Below are 20,056 nucleotides of genomic sequence, written 5' to 3' on the forward strand. Positions count from 1 at the left end.
CTTACATTCTTGTCTATTGATATATAAGCTGTTCATTATTTTATCCAGAGATTAAAATAAAATGAAATGTTTCAAAAAAATAACTAGTGAAATTGATGCTAAAACAGCTTGAATTATTTCATATATAGTATTTCAAGGAAAGGAATGTACCTATAACTTAAAGAAAGAAAAATGTATTTTTTAATCATAGCTGCTTTGACCTAAATTCACTAATGCTCAAGTGATGCTGGTGTATCATTTATTCCTTGAACGAAATTGGTTCATTATTGGCAGCCTTCTGGATAAATAATAGTATTGTATTTTAGTAGGCCACTACATAAGAACAATCACTTAATCTTCATTGATTCTTTCAGAAATTTGTCCATAATCTCTTGGCACACTTTTACAAAGCAAGAGGATAAGAATGAGAAAATTACAACGAATTATGAAATATAAATTACTTTATTTTGGGTTGAATCTTTGGAGATGGTTTTCATTGACTAATTGCAAACTAACAGGGTAGCTTCCATTCTTTTTAAATATATTTCCTCTTTTATATATATATATATATATATATATGTTTGTAGCTTTCACTGAATAAATATGTACTGTTTTTATTGCTAAGCTCAACTTCATACAGTGAACGCATATGGCATCAATAATGGTTCCTTATTATATACCACAACTCAGGTTTGAGAAGAGGAAAAGGAGAAAGTTATGGCATTTATGTTTTTCTCAATGGTAATTGCAAGCAAGCTTTAGTTGAGTAAACTTTTGACAACTGAGAAACGAAATCAGATTGTGGAATTCGTTCGTCGAGAATTTTGCCCGAAATAAGGCTTCAAAAAATGTTATTTTTCGTCTGATACGTATTCACACGCGAAGTATTTTATCTTTCTTTGTTAAATCATTTAAGCTTCAGTGCTTCACATATATTTTCTTTTGTTGACAAATCAATGGAATTGAATCAGTGAACAAGAATTGGTAAAGCGATAAATGTTCCCGTTAAACATCCCGAATTCCTTAAATATGTATAGTTCCCAAAGGAAAAAATATATAACATCGCTAATAAGATATAAATAGATTATTAAGCATTTATTTTTTTTTCAAGTATGGGTTAACGGAAAGGCCATGGTAAATGCCAAATCTTGCTGTGTTAGACATTTACGAAAACTGCTGCTCTAATTTTTATTTATCAATTAAAAAAAATACATGTTCACTCACACTTAAAAAAAAATTTTCGGTAGATATTTATAAGCTAAAAAAATTAAATTGCCGATAGCACGCTTAACTAGCTAACTTAGTTAACAACGGCATGAAAAATGTTGCTTTAATTATTAGTAACAAGCTATTTATGAAGGCAGTGTGGGGGCCTAAAGATTTGTGAACGTTGTAAGAGACCTTGCCACATCCCGACATTGACTCATCTGCTGTTTGTCACTGAGAGCTTTCCCATTACATCTTTTCTAGGTACTTGTATATCGCTTTTTTCTCTCCTTTTTTCCTCAATAATAATAATTATTATTATTTTATCAGTAAAATTGTCTTCGCCGAGTAAAATGCATTTCATATATCTGTTTGTAAAAGCAAAATTATTCATATTCTTTCTGTAAATCGCCTTTGTCTGAAGTCGACTACTATGTATGCGATACAGAATGACTTATTAATATTTCTTCTTACCTGCTCTAATCGTTTGCTCGATATTTACTTAAATATAATATTTGCTTTTATTTCATCCACTACATATATATTACATATTTTCAAACGTTATTTTGATATATTTAAAAAAATAAAGTAACTGTGTTATTCAATTTGCGTGTGTGTTCCTGTAAGTGCCTGAGCTTGTAAGATGATGCTTATAATATTAGAACCAATATTTATTTAGAATTTGTTTATATGCTATAAATTATTCAAATTTGAAGATAATTACTGATATTATTAACAAATAATTAACTTATTTTTAAAAAATCAAGTCCACTAATTTAACCTGACTCAGACAAATTTAGTGGGACGTACCAAATCCGATATGTGTTGTCACAAGATTTTCTTAAAATAACACGAAACATTACATATTACATAGGGTTAAAAAGAGCCGTTTTATCTTGTTTGTATTTATATGTTTTGGTTTTATTTAATTTTTAGATCCATTATTGTAGCATATTAGAAAGGTAATTTTCAAAATCAGTATATAGTGATATAAACTCAATTTTGGTTCTGAAATTCATTAGATTAACTCCTAGAACCATAAGTTACCTTTCACTTTTATTCTTGCCATGTAATTTAATTAAGAAATACACTGCTCTTATATTTCTAATTCTTCATTGTCTTAAATTATATTTCAGGTAATATTTCATTAGTAAAAGGTACCCCAACATGATTTAAATTAGGCTGAGTGGCATCATCATCATTCTCCAAAATTTTCTCCACTAACAAACTTATCTTAAATCGCAATAATTTAATCCTTTCATCTAATTATCTCTCTTGTTTTTGCCATTTCTTCTCTTCCAATTTTTGTTTTTCGTCTGCAAGGTCTATAGCATGGATTCAGGAAAGAAATTACAACCGGCGAGGAGGAGGGGAAGATCTCCTCCTTCCTTGTTTATAATTTTTTTTTTCATGTCCTCGCCACATAATTATAGTCTTGTACACCACCTAAAATGTATCTCTGGAACATTTCATTAATAATACGTATTTTTAAGAGTTATGGGAAAACGGACAGTGGGTTACCTCTCTGAAGTCATGACTTGTGTTTGTGTAATCAATAAACGGCAAAGTAAGTTAGAGTGACTAAAGGGCCGAGTTTCATGCGTTGCCGTTTATTATATATCTACATCTCTCTTTGATCGTCTGTATGTATCTCTCTCTCTATATATATAGGCATGGCTGTATAGTAAGAAGTTTGCTTCCCAACCACATACTTCCGTGTTCAGTCCCACTTGCGTGGCTCTTGAGCAAGTGTCTTCTACTGTAGCCTCAAGTTGACCAAATACTTGAGTGAATTTGGTCGACGGAAACTGAAAGACGCCCGTCGTGTGTGTGTGTATTTGCCTGACTCCCACTATCGTCTGACAACCGGTGTTGGTTTGTTTACATCCCCTTGATAGCGGTTCGGCTAAAAGACATTGATAGAATAGGTACTAAACTTGAAGAAAAATAAGTCCTGGGGTCGATTCATTCGATTAAAAAATTCTTCAACGTGGTGCCCCGGTATGGCCGCAGTCTAAGGACCGAAACAAGTAAAGATACTTTGCAAAAGGAAATACAAAAGTGAAAGCAGAATGTTAATTGAAATTTTGCTTAGTATTTTCTTTTGTAATTCATTTTGCATTGTTTCGGTCTCAACAGGTTCTTATCTAATTTTATATCACAATGCTTCACCCAAGCTACTCTATACTAATACACACACACACACACACACACAAACGCACATATGTAATGCTTGTTTTATGTGAGGTTACAAAAACAATTTGACATTAAATTGAAGGGTCACTCAATACTTTTTAATAGAGTACATTATTAATTTTATACAAGATAAAGATTGACAGTAACTTCGAAGTTTCAGCTTAGGAAGTGTTTAAACCTAAAATTGAGCATGAAATTGCAAGGTTTTGCAATTTCAGATTTTTTAAAATATATAATTGCAGCTAAGCTTTTGGAATTACAGTCTAAGGAAAATGGTTGATTATAGCTTTTACGAGAAATAGTCAGCTTAAACAAAATGAATTGTTTACAACTGAGTCACTGATTCAGCTCACTGGGAAGCTTAATCCTTTGCTTATGATTTAGAAATTAATATGTAAGCAATTAGGTATTTTAATTGGATTATCAAGTCATTTTGTTATGGTACAAGGTCAGTTTTGTGTTGGAGGGATGAGCTTAGCTGATTGAATTGAAAACAAAGATACAAGGCCAAGTTTAAGTAAAGCATCTAGTTTGGCATTTTCTTGTCTTGGCCATACACCATTGCTTTTTGGAAGATTAATAATTACTGTAATCTCTTTTTTTTTTAATTTTTAGTTGGTAGAAAGTTACAAAAATGAATCAGGACCCAAGAATTTCGTCTAAGGTACTATAAGTGCCTTAGACAAAATTCTTTTCATGAAACTCCACTTGAGTCACTTTTGTAACTGTCTGCTGATTACAATCATCATCGTTTAATGTCTGTTTTCTATGCTGGCATAAGTTGGACAGTTTGACTGGGGACTGGCAAGCTAGTAGGCTGTGCCAGGCTCCAATCTGATCTGGCAAGTTTTCTAAAGCTAGATGCCCTTCATAACGATAACCACTCCGAGAGTGTAGTGGGTGCTTTTTACATACCACTGGCATGGGAGCCAGGCAGGCAGCACTGGCATCGACCATGTTCGGATGGTGCTTCTCCCGTTTGTTTTACTAAACCTTTTAAAGTATTCTATAAAGTCAGATCTTTGTTCCTCTTGTGTATATTCAGTAGTTTCTTGGACCTGTGGTATGTATAATTTTACTGGATCAGTTTTACCTTTCATCACAGTATTAAGCATGTCTTGGATTGATGTAATTGACTATATTCCTCACAAATCTGTGGTCTTATGCTAATGTGATACATCATTTACTGTAATATATTTCTTAAAAGGTATACTTTTCCTGCTACTTACTGCCCTCAGGGATTGTTAACCTGCTAAAAGTAGCAGCAAAATTTAAAAAAAGATTCTTCCTTAAATTACCCCCCACGACCACCATCATCTTAAACACTGAACACAAAGAATGATGTCCTAAATACCACTAAAAACACTGGGTGGTCATGACTGGAATGCCTTTGATCAGAGCTTTGTTTGCTCAATCAGTTGACTTGACAAATTGACAACAACCATAACTGCTGCTGCTATACTACTTGAGGATTGAGTGAGAGAGCTTTGTCTATTGAAATACAATTAGTCCTATGATTATCTGGCCTTTTATCTAAAAACTACTAAATGAGAAGTATAACTTCTTTTTCTTCATGAAGAGAAGGAAATGATAGTTATGCAATTTCAGAAATATGCATAGGATAGTTTAACTTTTCTTATGGATGCTTATTTTTTTTTTATTTTACTGTTTAGGTATCCTTTCTGTTTTCCATTTACTTCCCATTCTTATCTCAGTTCCTAACAAATGATATTAAACAATTCCTAAATAGCATGAGAGGTTTTGTTCTCTCACATGACAATTCATAATGGAAATAGATTATGTTAAATATGCCTATAAAAGAGTGAAATTCTGTGAATTTTTTTTCATTAATTAACCGAATAATTATTTCTTGCACTCTTAATAGTAAATAATACTTGTTGCATAACTATGTAATGGAGTTGACAAGTTGATTTTGGTTCAGATCTTGAAAATTCCTGTGTGGTTAGAAACAGGTTCAGTTCCATTGTGCAGTGCCTTGGACAAATATCTGCTGCTACAGCCTCAGGTCGAGCAATGCCTTGTAAATGGGTTTGATGGAAACTGGAAATCTGTCATGTATGTATGTGTGTGTGTGTATGTATTTGTGTTTGTCCCTTACCACTGCTTGACAACTGGTGTTGTTTTGTTTTATGTCCCCATAGGTTAATGGTTTGGTAAAAGTGGCTGATAGAATAGGTACCAAATTTAAAATAAAAATAAGTACTGGAGTTGATTTGTTGAAGTAAACTCTACTAGGCTGTGCCCCAGCATGGCTGCAATCCAATAACAAACAAAAGGTATGGATTGTTTTACCAATTTGGAAGTGTTAAAATACGTAATTTATTGAAATGAAAATATTGAAAATACAAAAATTTCAATTGAAATTCTCATCATCATAATTTTATGTCCATGCCTGCATGGATTGGACTTGTCAGTCATGGTCTGACTGTATCACAAAAGATGCATCAATATTAGAATCATTCTGTGTGACTAGTTGTTAAGCCTTTTGTCAGCTCTGATGCAGCAGAATTATGATTGGAGACATTCCAGCTGTGTCAATCACATTTTTTTTTTCCTGACCTGGTACATCTTCAGACTGCATTTTTAATATAGATTCTTCCCTTTTTAACATGGTATGGTATGATTTGAGGAGATTTGGGTACTATCTAATGAGTTAAGCAGCCAGATGTTACATCATTATTGCACATTGGTAGTCAATCTAATGAGTAGTTGTGACCTATTACTCCAGGTGTACTATATCTCACATCAGACATGTACTCGTTATTCATGTTTACATCAGTGTGACTATATATACTTCACTCTCTTCCTGTGAGCTTCTGTACGCCTGTAGTTATTGAGCAGACTTATGATCAAAGGCATTTTAGCTATGACTGATCCATCATCATCATTGTTGAATGTCTGTTTTCCATGCTGGTATGAGTTGGACAGTTTGACAGGAGCTAAGCAGCTGAAGAGCTGCCCAGACTCCATGTCTGTTTTGGCATGGTATTTACAGCTGGATGCCCTTCCTTAACATCAACCACTTTACAGAGTGTAATAGGTGCATTTATGCAGCACCAGCATGGGCGCTTTTACATGGCACCTACATGCTTTTTATGTAACACCAGCACCCACAAGCCTGCAAGATTAGGATCACTCAGTTGAAGAGGTATGTAGAGAATATACCTGTATGTTAGAACCACAATTTAACTTAGCTTGATGTGTCTTCTCAAGCACAGCAAACCACCAGCAGTCTCTGTCCTTTGTCATCCTCTGTGTGAGACCCAACGTCTGAAGATCTTTTCTCACCACTTTGTTCCACATTTTGGGTCTACCCTTTTCAAACATTACCTCCATCTTTTTTAATATTAGAAAGTGCATTTTCTTATGTGTTTTTACCCCTTTAAAAGCATGCAGTATGACTTGAGGAGTATTTGTCTGCCATTTGTTGCAGATCATACAACAGTATAGAGGCACTCTTATTTATTCATATACCTGTACACATATAGCTTCTTGTTGTAGCCATGGTTGAGATGGGCAAGGTGGACTTGGTCAGGGCTTGACATTTACTGTTCCTCTGTACTTACCGTTAGTGGTTTATCTCAGGATAGTATTTTAAGTTTTTCAAATACTATGCTTTTTTTCATTTTATTTTACTGTGAGTACATGTTTGTTTGCAAAGACTGAGTGGAAGGAATAATGATTTCAAGACAACTGAAAGATGTGTCTGTGTTTAAGAGTAAGTTTGCATAGAATGGTAATGATTGTTAGGTCTGGAACTTGCTACTGGAATATATTATGCACATGTTTTTCCAAATTTTTCATTTTAAGTATGGGGTGCACTGTTGTATGTTCTTGTTTAGAGATTGAAGTCTGAGGTAGGTCTTGTTGTTTTCTTTGCTTCTATACATGCTGTAAATATTGTTGCACTTGGGTGTGATAGTTGGTTGTATTTGATGCTCTCTAGTGTTTCTAGTAAGAAAGGAGTCATTGAATTTGATAGGCGCTGTTATTTTGGAGTTAGGTTCCTAGGTGACTGTTATAGTTTTGGAGTAGTCGTGTGGTTTATCGTGTAGCCTTGATTGGATAGATTTGATTAAAAAAACAATGTGTTCATCATCATCATCATTTAATGTCTGGTGCACAGGACAGGCTGTGCTAGACTCCAGTGTCTGCTTTGGAATGGTTTCTGTTGCTGGATGCTCTTCCCAATGCCAACTACTTTACAGAGTGTACTGGATGCTTTTTGTGACACTGGCACTAATGAGGTGACCAAGTGACTAGCAAGACAAAGCCTCTCAACTGAGTGGAGGTGTAGTATTGAGGGATGTGGCCTAACACCAGGTGATTAGAGGTTAAAATATAATAGAGGAAGGAACAGGTATCATGTAGAGGAGATATATGGCTACTTCAGCTGGAAAATAAGTGAAGATAGTGGTGATGAGGCATCAGGGTTTACTCTGAGGAATTTGGTTGTTGTATTTGGTGCTTCGAGTGACTGCATAAACACTTTTTCATTGGCTCAGCTGTATGTGTTTTGTGGTGATATGGGGAATTGTTTCAGTAGATGTAGATTAAAGAGTTAGTGTAAAAATAGATCCTTATGGTACTTTATAAAAAAAAAAAAAACTTCCAGTTTCTTTAAGTATTCTTTGATACTACATATGCTTGACAATTTGAGAAATTGTTTGCAAGCCAGAATTGTGTGTTGTTGTTTAGCCTAAGTCTGTTAACTTTACCCCAGGTCAGACAGCATCTTTTTTTTTTTAGACATAGAGTATCTATGGCTATATTATCTAATGTGTCCTTCCTTTTTTGATGACAGTAGGGCATTATTGGGAGGAGACTAAGCTACTATGGTAATTGTACTGTTAATAATCCTACTTTGGAATTGATGGCTTTGTTGTTATGGTTTAGCTCCTGGTCAGTATTCCATTCCATCCTTTTTTGGGAATTGTATACCTTGGATCACATTATTCAGTGTGTCACACTTTTTTCATGATGATACAATATAATGTAAGGGAATATGATATGGTCAAGAATGGTGTGATAAATGTTAACGAGGCTTGTCATTTGAAGAGGATGAGATGAGTTTAGCTGTGTATGTTCTTATATAATTAGCTTGATAGCAGAATTAAGAAAGTCCTATTCAAGAATTGTGAAATCAGCATCATAAAAGAAATTAAACACAATTTGATTGCAAGAATTTACCAAATGCTGAAAGAAATAAGAATGGATATTTGGCCTTCATTTGTAATTCCCAGCTCACTTCAAGTGGTGAATGGTGGTGAAATCAATAGCTCATCAAAGCACAACTTAAAGCTTTGTCTTCATGTAGGGCAGTTGAGGTGGATCAATATAGTAAAATCCTATCTATCCCTCTGTAATTTGTATCAGGAAGTTTTAAGCTCAACACTGCTAACTGAAAAATTGTCAGCAATCTCATAGTGGCACATCTGATACTTTTTCACAGAGAGGTGAAACGGTGTCTGTTTGGCATGTTTTCTACAGTTGGATGCCCCTCCTAATATCAGCCACCTTACAGTGTGAACTGGGTGCTTTTTTCCATGCTGCCAACAGTAAGGAAGTTGCCATACAGCTTGCAAGACGACAAACCTCAGGTGGGGAGTGGGAAACTTTATGCTGGAAAATAAACCATAGAAAAGGGGTTGAGTTTGAGGGGAAATGGATCAGAGCAGAACAAGTTTCTTGCTGAATATGAGCTACATGACCACTCCTGTTTCAGGAGAGAGTATAGGATAGTATAGGAAGAGAGTATAGTGGATATGAAAATGTGTGTGTGTATTCATTTATACATATATACAAATCCTGCGAAAACAGTCACAGAAGTCTGGTGCAGGCTTCAGCTTGGTCAGCTCTTGTGGTACTGTCCCACCCATGCTAGCATGGAGGATGGACTTTAAATGATGATACATACCTACATATATAACTTGTATGCTATTTTCTTCATTTGTTCAGTGTTTGAGATGTTTTACTATTATTACTTGAGTTATGAAATTTATAACGTTGCACATTCATACATTGCTATATATCAAGGGTTAAAAATAGGATGAGGTTCTGCATTATGTTCTTTGAGGGTGTCAAGGATCAAATCTATTAGCAGTGTGATGTTGCTCATAATTCCTTTCTTGTCACTCAAAGAAATTCAAAGTGCTGATTCAATACCAACCCATGTCAAATTAAGTTACATTGTCTTGTGCATACTGGTTGCAATACTTACATAATATAAAGTTGTTCTTACATTTCCCTGTCTTCTAATTTATGCTGGGAAGGGGGATGATGTGTTTGTTGTAATACTGAACTTGCCTCTCTGTTAATTATTTTAATCTTACTTCATCTCTTAATAGAGAAAGTCTCTTGAATCGTTTTGTTTATGAATGTTTATGTCATCATGAATCAAACAAGACATTTAGGTAGTGACATAGACTATAATAGTTATTAGTCAGCCAATGAGTCAAAAGTGACTTCTGTTAACTCAGTATTTAGACAATTTTAAGGAAGACTTTAGTTCATTGGGTTCCTATTGTTTTCACCAGATTGGTAGGATACCAAGAACCTAGTACTGTAAACTAACAACACATCTAATAATTTTACACTGATCCCACTTTTTTGTGGTGTAGGACATGTTACTGGATTCGTGTGTATATATTTATATATGTATACATGTCAGGAGGAGGGGAACATTACACACACACACACACACACACACACACACTTGTGTTTGTATAATGTTCCCCCATCCTCCTCTTGACATTGTGTGACAGATGTAACCAAGCATTGTTCATTTCCAGTTTTCCAAAGGAATTCACATGTTGAAAAATCTGCTGTGACAAATTCCATTTGATTTGTGCAAGCATGAGAAAATGCATGTTAAAATGATGACGATCATGCTGGCATGGATTTGACAAATACATTGAGGAATTGCAATATTGCTAGACATCCCTGCTGTTATTAAGCTTCACCTGTGTTTTAAGTAAAGGATTTATTTCACACACCTTTGAAGGCACAAAGCCAGTGGATAGTTTGTTCACGGGAGAAATGACTATAGCATTATGACTTGTAGCTCATGATATTTGGAATATATGTAAACAAAATACACATTGCACATACATATATACATTAAGCTTCTTCCAGTTTCTGTCTACCAAATTCTATTACAAGGCTTTGGTCAACTTGGGGCTATAGTAGATTCTCGGCCAAGGTACCATGCAATGGGAAGCAAACTTCTTAGCCATACAACCATGCCTGCACATGTGCTTGTATTTCTCAATTTTTCCTTCTCCATTCTTTTCTCACTTTGTCTGTCTTAAATTCCAGAATATGAGTGGATACTCAAAATGAAAAAGACTTTTTCTCCTTTTTTTCCAATTTCTTGAGCATCAATCTAATTCTGTGTTTTTTTTTACCTTGTCTTTTTCTGTATTTCTTGCATCACACACACACATTTTGTATAAAATAAAGACCTAAATGGGAATATAGAAATCCTAGCAGTTTCCTCAGCATTTCTGTGAAATACTGGTTAAGAGAGTGCATAGAAGTGGACAGGGTTTTGTAAAAGAACCCATTCCATACGAATTGAAATTTTAGGGATAACTTTTTAGTTGTGGGGTGGTACTTATCATTGTTGGACTGAAAGAGTTAAAAGATGTGTTGGCCAAGGTGCAGTGGCAGAATATGAACCATTGACTTTCTAGCAAATTGTCCATTACTCCTTTAACATGGTTTTCTTTTACTCTGCAATAATAAAAGAACAACAAATTAAAAATATCTCTTGTGTATGAATGACTGTTAACCCTTTTGTTATCAAGCTGCTGAAGAATGCTTCTGGTTCTATGATATAAACTTCATATTTTGAAGTGATCTAAATTAAAACTGGACTTCAAAAATTTAATTTATGCTCCAAGCACTAGCTTAATAATAAAATTATTTTACTAAATTATTTATCATTTCCAAAATTAATGGAATCGTGCCAATGTGTATCAGCAAAAATATGGCAACAAAAGGGTCAATGTGTAATATATGTGTGTGTGTGTGTGTTTATATGTGTATATATACACACATACAAGCATGTAGGTGCAAAAAAGGTGAAGATCAATTACATGGAACTCTGTGAAGTTTTATACAGCTTCAGTAAAATGTGTGCACACACATACACACATAAATGGTGGTTAGTAAGAGGCTTCAAAATCCAGAAGACCATCTAGCAAGTGTCTTTGTCCAATATCTGGGAAAGGAATTAGCAGCAACTTGATATCAGTGTGAACAATGGATACACAAAAGGTGCAATGGGATCTCCAGAAGAATGACAGAAAAATGAATAATTCAAATGTGATGTGATATACAGTCATAGGTAGGAGTTGAAATGCTCATAAACTGCTCAGATATCTTACTAGACAAGCATCAGCTGTGGTGTGCAAGAGAGAAACTGCACTGGTATGGCCATATGATGTGTAGGAATGAGGACAGCTGTGTGAAGAAGTGTCACACCCTAAAAGTGGAGGGAACCTATGGAAGAGGTAGACACAGGAAAACATGGGGTGAGGTGGTGAAGCACAACTTTTGAACGTTGGACCTCACTGAGGCAATGACAAGCAACTGAGACCTTTGGAGATATGCTGTGCTTGAGAAGACTCAGCAAGTCAAGTAAGATTGTAGTCATGGCCGATGCCACTGTTGCATAACTGGCCCTTTCAAAAGCACCCCTTAATCATTGGGCAACATGCCGTGCTTGTGAAGACCTGTTGAACCAAGTGAAATTGTTGTCATGGTCGATGCCAGTGTCGCCTGACTGGTACCCATGTCAATAGCACGTAAAAAGCTCCATTTGAGCGTGGCCAGTGCCACCTAACTGGCACCTGTACCGGCGACGTGTAAAATCACCCACTACACTCAGAGTGGTTGGTGTTAGGAAGGGCATCCAGCTGTAGAAACCTTGCCAAATCAGATTGGAGCCTGGTGCAGCCTCCCAGCTTGCCAATTCTCATTCAAATTGTCAAATCCATGCCAGCATGGAAAGCGGACATTAAATGACAAATGACAAGGGTTGATAATTTCTGTTAACAACATAATTTTATTATATCTCTGGATATATATTTTTTAACAGTGGGACCCCCTATTTAACAATACATTCCACAGCATACAAAGTTATTAATTCACCAAGATTTGAAGCTAGTAAGCTAAACAGGCTCAGTGAAATCATTCTTAAAGTATTTGTAACAATGTAAGAAGGACTTGGGGCTAATTAGTCAATTAGTTTTATCAGTTACTAAGGAGAAGAAGCAATTTTGCAGATAATTCTTTATTTGCCATTAAGAAAAATGGTGTGAAATGCATTGCTTATTGTCAGTGTCTTTTCCTAATTACTGCATTATATTAATAGAAATTTACTTGCAAGTGAAAATGCAATTTGCAACTTTGCCTATGGATGGGACTACGTTTCAGTCTATTACATATGAGTTTACAACTGTCTCATTTGTTGCTGAGATGCTGAATATGTTGTTGGAGCACTTTCTGACTTCTACCATATCAATTAAAGTGTTAGCAAACAATCCTGCCTTCTCTTCTTTCATTTCAGTACCTATTCTCCATTCAAACTACATTATTAGTTTGTGTCCTATTTCCAGTCACATGCAGTATTCATTTGCTGCTAACTAGTTAACTCCTCCTACACTATTAAATGTACAGCCTTGTGTGTACTGGACATAATGACCTTTCATCTTTATCCCTTTATTATCTGAGTTCACATCCTGATTGAGTCAACATTTTCCTGGGGTTGATATAACAAGTACCAGTCAGTTGACTTTATCTATCTCTCTCTCTACAATATATCATCATTATATTGTTTACATTGTAAGAATTTGAGAGACCTGAAATAAAGAAATACATTGTTTTTAATGGTAGAACTCAAAATAGATGAAGCTAAAATGTGTAAAATATTGGAGTAAATAAAAAACCCTTTGGATGGAAAAAGTTGAAGGCTGCCCCAGAAAATGTGGGTTCGTGTCTCACAGCCAGCCTTTGACTTGTTCCAACCAAGTATTTTACATACTGTTATTTATAGCTTTATCTTTGAGTTCCGCTACTAAAACCAATCATTATTACATATTTCAGAGTGAAATACAAATTTTTCCTTTATTTGACACATTGTACCCTTGCATTAGAGAATCTTTTGGCTTGTTTTCCTGTATGTTGCTTGTTCAAGAGTTTCAAGTTCCATTGCATTAGATTTACTTGTCATTTTCTTCTTTTTGTGGTGATGTACTCCTGCATTAACCATTCTTTCATTATTTTCTCAGTTTTGTAATCTTTGCTCCTGCAACAGATACATTCCATATCATTAGAAGAATGTCTCTTTTCACATAGGTAGCATTTTTATATTCTTTCTTTCGTTCATTCTTTCTCTGGTCTTTTTTTAATACTTTTTAAGCATTTATTTGACTTTTCCTCTATCTCAACTGGAATTGAACCAACTTAGTTTACATTATTAAAAAATTTTATTCAGAAAATTGAATGCTTATCATTTTTTAAAATCAATATAACTGTTAGGAAGGGCATCCTGCTATAGAAACCATTCCAAAACAGACAACAGCTCTTGTCAGAATGTCCAACCCATGCCAGCATGGAAAACATTAAATGATGATGATGCAAATTTTTTGAAACATCTATTATATATATATCTGTTATATAAATATATATTTCTTTTATATGTTCTGTTTGGTGGTCAGTGAGAATTTATCCTTTTTATTTCTGGTGTGACCAATTTATTTGTCATAGGCTTGAAACATTCTGCATTGTTGTTCATTTTTGTTGATATTATACTCTTACATGCATGCATTATTGCATACATACATATAGTCTTTGTGTGTGTGTGTGTGTGTGTGTGCATGTATGCATGCATATATACATACATACACTTTGTCTGTAAGTCTGGCTACCTATCTATAATTTTAAAGGGGGAAAAAAAAGAGTCACTTACTGTAATGTGTCTTTATTGGACATTATTGCCCAGGGTTACCATGGTCTTTTCTGTAGGCTTTTCTTTCCACGAATAAACCTAATCTGTTTTTCTTTCTTGTAACATTTACAATATTTTCTATGATACACGATCCCTTTCGATTGGTGCTTTTCTTTCACGATCCATTTTGATCGGAATTTTATTTTTCTCCTTTTTTCAAAAGAAAAGCTCTACATTGTATTTTGTCTCCTCTGTATTTGGCCCAGTGTGGCTAATAAAGAAACATCAATATTTTAAAACCCTACCCTGCTTGCCAAACATAAATGCTTACTATAATTAAGAAATTTGTAACTGACTGATTAGTTGTTAAAGGGCCTACATACTATTAAACACTATTTATGCTTTTTGTTATACACTGTGACAATATGGATAAATGCTTAATTATCATTATAAGTATACATTGAAAAATTAAATTGTGTGTGCTTATGTGATTACATATATACTGATATGCTCCAGCCCCCCTCTCTCTATCTGCCTGTCTGTTTCTTTCTCTCTTTCTCATACTGTGCAGCCTTTGTTTCCCTTTCACTTTCTTTCTCTCTTTTGCATTCAGACTCTATTTTTATGTGTTTTCAAGTATTGTTCCTTAGTGTCCAAAAACAGCAATGTCACATGTAAAACTCTTCCCATTTCCTTTGTCAACAAAATGTGCACTGGTTTATGACTTTGATGATATGTGAAATAGATTCCTTACTTGAAAAACGGGTAAGGGCGAACAAAAGGAAAGACTATAAATCAGCTCCTCGATATGTTTATCAAACCAATCCTTGCATGAAAACCAGAAGTAATAATGAATGAGTATATATGTGCTTGTGTTTATCATCATCATCATCATAATATTCATTTTTCATGATTGCAAGGGTGAGATGGCATTTTGAGGCAGATTTTTAATGGCCTTCCTATCACCTCCTTCCAAGCAAAGTAATATTTCCTCATAGCCAGGCACGTTTTTCATGAAAGACTGGAAACCAGCAACCTCACTTTTATGACAGTGATGCTCATTTACCACCATCAAATGATACCTAGATAATGTTTTACACGCACACACACACACACAATGCGCTTCATTCTCTTTCCATCTACTGAATCTACTCACAAGGCTTTGGTTGGCCCAGGGCTATTGTAGAAGACACTTACCCATGGTGCTGCACAGTGGAACTGAACCTAAGACCACATAGTTGGGAAGCAAGCTTTTCAGTCACCTCTACATGTGCCTACACCTACATCTTGAGTGAAAACAAGTATGGATTGGTGACAGAGAGAGCATTTGGCTGTACAATGCCTTTGGTACACATTCTAACTTTCTGTACTTTGAGTTCAAATCCTGTTGAGGCCAACTTTGTCATTTTTCCCTGAAAAAGTACCACTCCAGCTCTTGAATTAATTCTCTCTCTCTCTCTCCCTCTCTCTCTCTCTCTCTCTCTCAGAGAAAGAAGAAATTGGCTGTGTTCAAATATAGAGAAAGATGGGCTTTGTCAAGTTTGAAATGCTTCTCCAACCCTATTAAGACCAATCACTCTTTCTCTCTCTCTCTCTCTCTTTTTCTCTCTCTCTCTTTTTCTCTCTCTCTCTCTCTCTCCCTCCCTCTCTCTCTCTCACACACACACACACACACACACACACACATACACACACACACACAGCATAACTGTATGGTTAAGAAGCTTGCTTCTCAACTGTGTGCTTTTGGATTAAATCCTACTGACCGGCATCTTGGATGAGTGTCTTCTACTGTAGACATGACACTTTGACTGACCAAAGACCAGTGAGTAGATATGCTACGTAAAAACTGAAAGGACCCTTGTGTGTGCATGCATATACCTGTTTGTGTGCGTCCATGTCTTCACATCATGTAATGGTTATAGATGAGTTTCACTAACATACAAGTGATGTTGTTCTTTTCAAAATCTCTGAGAAAAATGTCTGGCCATGGGGAAATAATACCTTGCTTGGGGTGTGGTTGGCGTTAGGAAGGGCATCCAGCTGTAGAAACACTGCCAGATCTGACTGGCCTGGTGCAGCCTTCGAGCTTGCCAGACCCCAGTTGAACCGTCCAACCCATGCTAGCATGGAAAGCGGACGTTAAACGATGATGATGATGAAACTGGTGAGGGTTAGTAAAGAGAAGAGCATCTGGCTCTAGTGACTCTGCCTCCACAAATTCTGCATTACTCCTTCATGCATGGAAAAGTTTATAATAATGACACACACACACATGGATACCATCATTGTCATTTTAAATGTCTGCTTTTCCATGCTTGCACAGGTTTGTTGGAAATTGTTGAGGCAGATTTTTCTAGTCAGATGTCCTTTCTGTCAGCAACCCTCATCTATTTCCCCATGACTGGACATGTTTTCACAGAAGTTTGGAAATGAAGAACACTGCCTCTAGGACAAAGACATTTGTTTTCAGCAAATACAAAGACACTACCTCTCTCTCTCTCTCTCACACACACACACTACAAATGTGTGTGTATTATACACGTGCACACACATAAAATAATGAGTTTTATTGTTGAGATTTATGAGTGTTCAGTTTTCATTAAATTAGCATGCATATTGGCTGAGTATTCCAGAGACATGTACCTTTAACAGCTCGAGTAGAATCTGTATGACATAGTGTGATGAAGTTGAACCTTTGAATTACAGTTATAGTCCTGCTGACAGTTGTAGTGAGTGAAATTGTATTAACACAAAGCTGTGTTAAAATGCCTTACGCCTAGATTCCTCACTGTGGGATTAAAACTTAGGCCTCATGTTTGCAAAGCAAACTCCTTAACCACTTGGCCCACTTATGTTCATTAACATATGCATACATATGCAACTATTTGATTTTTGTGTTGTGCTCACCTAGAAGAGGTGGCATGAAAATAGTGGAAGAAAGAGCTGATATGATTGTAGGAGTTAACTGATAACTGTGTCATGGCTTTTCAAAAAAAGGTCATGCACAAACATTAAATTGTTTTAATTACTTCAAGGTTAGAGAAAGAAATCATTGATTCATTTGTTATAAAACAATGGTTGTTCAATTAGATATCAGGCTCTAGATGTGATGTTAATCTTTTATTTACACATGTGTGCACACATTTATGTTAAAAAAGAAAGGTTAAATGTGTAATAAATTATATACATCTTGCATAAATCAAATTCGATGACTGGCATCCGTGCTAGTGGAGCACTAAGAGCATCATCCGAGCGTGATTGTTGCCAGAGCAGCTAGCTGGCTTCCGTGCCGGTGGTACGTAAAAAGCACCATTCGAGCGTGATCGTTACCAGCGTCACCTTACTGTCACTTGTGCCGGTGGCACGAGAAAAAAGCATTCGAGTGAGGTCATTGCCAGTGCTGCTGGACTGGTCCCTGTGCAGATAGCACGTAAAAAACACCATTTGAGCATGGTCGTTGCCAGTACCACCTGGCTGGTGTTCATGCTGGTGGCACGTAAAAGCACGCACTATACTCTCGGAGTGGTTGGTGTCAGGAAGAGCATCCAGCTGTAGAAACTCTGCCAGATCAGATTGGAGCCTGGTGCAGCCATCTGGTTTTGAGAAGGGCATCCAGCTGTAAAAACCCTGCTAAAACAGACAGTGAAACCTGGTGCAGTCTTCTGCCTAGTTAGCTTCTCTCAAACTATTCTAACCATGCCAGCATAAAAGATGGCCGTTAAATGATGACAAGATGATAGTGTCTGTTTCCTTGATCTACCAACATTCTCCATTCCATTCTAAAACCACAACTTACAGGATGTTAGTTGCTCTCCCACCACTGCTCTCAGTACCACTGAACAGTTTGTGCAGGATTATTTTTTTTTGTTTTAGAACTTCCTTTGGAATTTCCTTATCTCTAACTCTTCAACTTGAATATTAATTACACTAACTTCTTGTCTAGAAAGAACAAAACAATCGCCAATTTTCATTAAACTAACTAATGTAAAAAACGTCTGTGTGTATGTATAAAGTTTTGCATTTATCATTTATCAGCTAAATGATATTCTACCTATGATATTACTAGATTGTTTAATTGCAGATAAATATGAATAACTACGACCAACAGATGGATCTTTCTGGCAAGTTAATTATCAAAGTGCAATTAGGAGATGATATTCGTCGAATCCCAATTCACAATGTGGACATTACATATGACGAATTAGTTCTAATGATGCAGCGAGTGTATCGAGGAAAGCTAGCCACAAATGATGATATTACAATCAAATACAAAGATGAAGGTAAGGTGATAATTTCTTTTTTGCTGCATATTGCTTAAAATAGGTTATGTTAGATAGCAGATATTAACTTTGCTCTTGTTTGTTTTATGTTTGGATTCTTGTTTGATAAGCCTTCACTTCCCAATACTCTTCAATCATTCACACCTATCAAGCTATGTTCATATTCTGAGTCCTTGCCTTGTTTAATCAAGCAGTTTCTTATCTGAAAAAAAAAACAAAAAAACACCTTCCATATAAACTCACCCACTCAACTCTTTTTTTTGTCATCTTTCCTGTATTTTACTTACTAAACTCCACTCCAAACACTATCCTTCACAGGGGTTGTTTTACTACCTACATACTCACTGCTACCATTTATCTGCAAATGTTATGGTAAACATTATTCTATTAAGACTCTTCTGATTGCAATTGTTTGCACTCTGAGAGATCTTTGGGCTCTGCCCTTATCATTAAACTAAATGATAAAAAATTTCTATTTATGAAATATAAAGCTAAATCAGAGTTGCAATAGTAGTGTGAATAGTTACAAATTGTAGTACTATTTTTAGATTTGTTATTTTCAGTGGAAAATGAAAATTTTAAATTATGTGTAAGTCTGTATTTTATCTGTTAAAAGAGCAAATCAATTACTTTGACATTTATATTATTAAAGGTATTCAACAAGAGCCATCAGATCTATTGTTTTTCAAATTTGACCAGTGGGATCCAGTTCTTCATCATATATCTGTTTGCATGCTGGCATGAGTTGGATGGTTTGATAGGAGCTGGTGAGCCAGAGAACTGTGCCAAGCTACAATATCTACTTTGGCATGATTTCTACAGTTGGATGCCCTTCCTAATGCCAATTACTTAACTGAATGTACTGGGTGCTTTTTGCATAGCACTGGCACCAGTGAGGTCACTCAGTATCTCGCAAATCAAGACTCTCTCAACTAAGAGGGCATTGAGGGAGGTGGCTTTATGCTGGGTAATGAGAGGTTTAAGTATGATAGAAGGACAGTGCTATCACTGTTTACAACATCCTACAAGCTGTTCTTACTCTATTTTCACTGATGTGGATTGGATTGTTTGAAAGTGTCTTGGGCTTGACAGTAGAGTTTTAGTAACAGATTACCAGTTGTCACTTTTTAACTAGATTCAACCATCCCATGCTCTCCATATATAATTATAAAAGGAAAAGATATGATACAATTAAGCTATGTGCCTTCGTTTCCACGGGTACATAGTAGCATGAACTTTGGTTTTCATGTTGGGGAAAATGCTTTGCAGTATTTCTTCGAGCATGCTGCATTTTAAGCTCAAATTTCACCATGGTCAACTTTGCTTTTTGACTAATCCCTCCCACTAAAATTGCTGGCCTGTTGCCAAAATTTGAAATCATTATTCTGACTATTCTTTATATATTTGATATAGTAGG

General features: G+C 35.6%; 1 protein-coding gene across 5 annotated transcripts in view; it reads left to right on the plus strand.

Annotated features, from left to right (window-relative positions):
• Positions 1 to 1,279: 1,279 nt before the first annotated feature.
• LOC115232649 (protein TFG) overlaps positions 1,280 to 20,056 on the plus strand; it is a 79,129-nt gene continuing 60,352 nt past the window's right edge. For 2 of the 5 annotated variants that reach the window (XM_029802649.2, XM_036514971.1), the window contains exons 1-2: positions 1,294 to 1,449; positions 18,441 to 18,639. In XM_029802649.2, coding sequence (XP_029658509.1) covers positions 18,447 to 18,639 — 193 coding nt within the window. In that variant the 5' untranslated portion in view covers positions 1,294 to 1,449; positions 18,441 to 18,446. Of the gene's footprint in view, positions 1,450 to 18,425; positions 18,640 to 20,056 lie in introns of all 5 variants that reach the window. The other 3 variants (XM_036514966.1, XM_036514959.1, XM_036514974.1) reach the window with 3 other exon arrangements.

This window comes from Octopus sinensis, linkage group LG2 (genome assembly GCF_006345805.1).
Source record: "Octopus sinensis linkage group LG2, ASM634580v1, whole genome shotgun sequence".
In the NCBI taxonomy this organism is placed as follows: domain Eukaryota; kingdom Metazoa; phylum Mollusca; class Cephalopoda; order Octopoda; family Octopodidae; genus Octopus; species Octopus sinensis.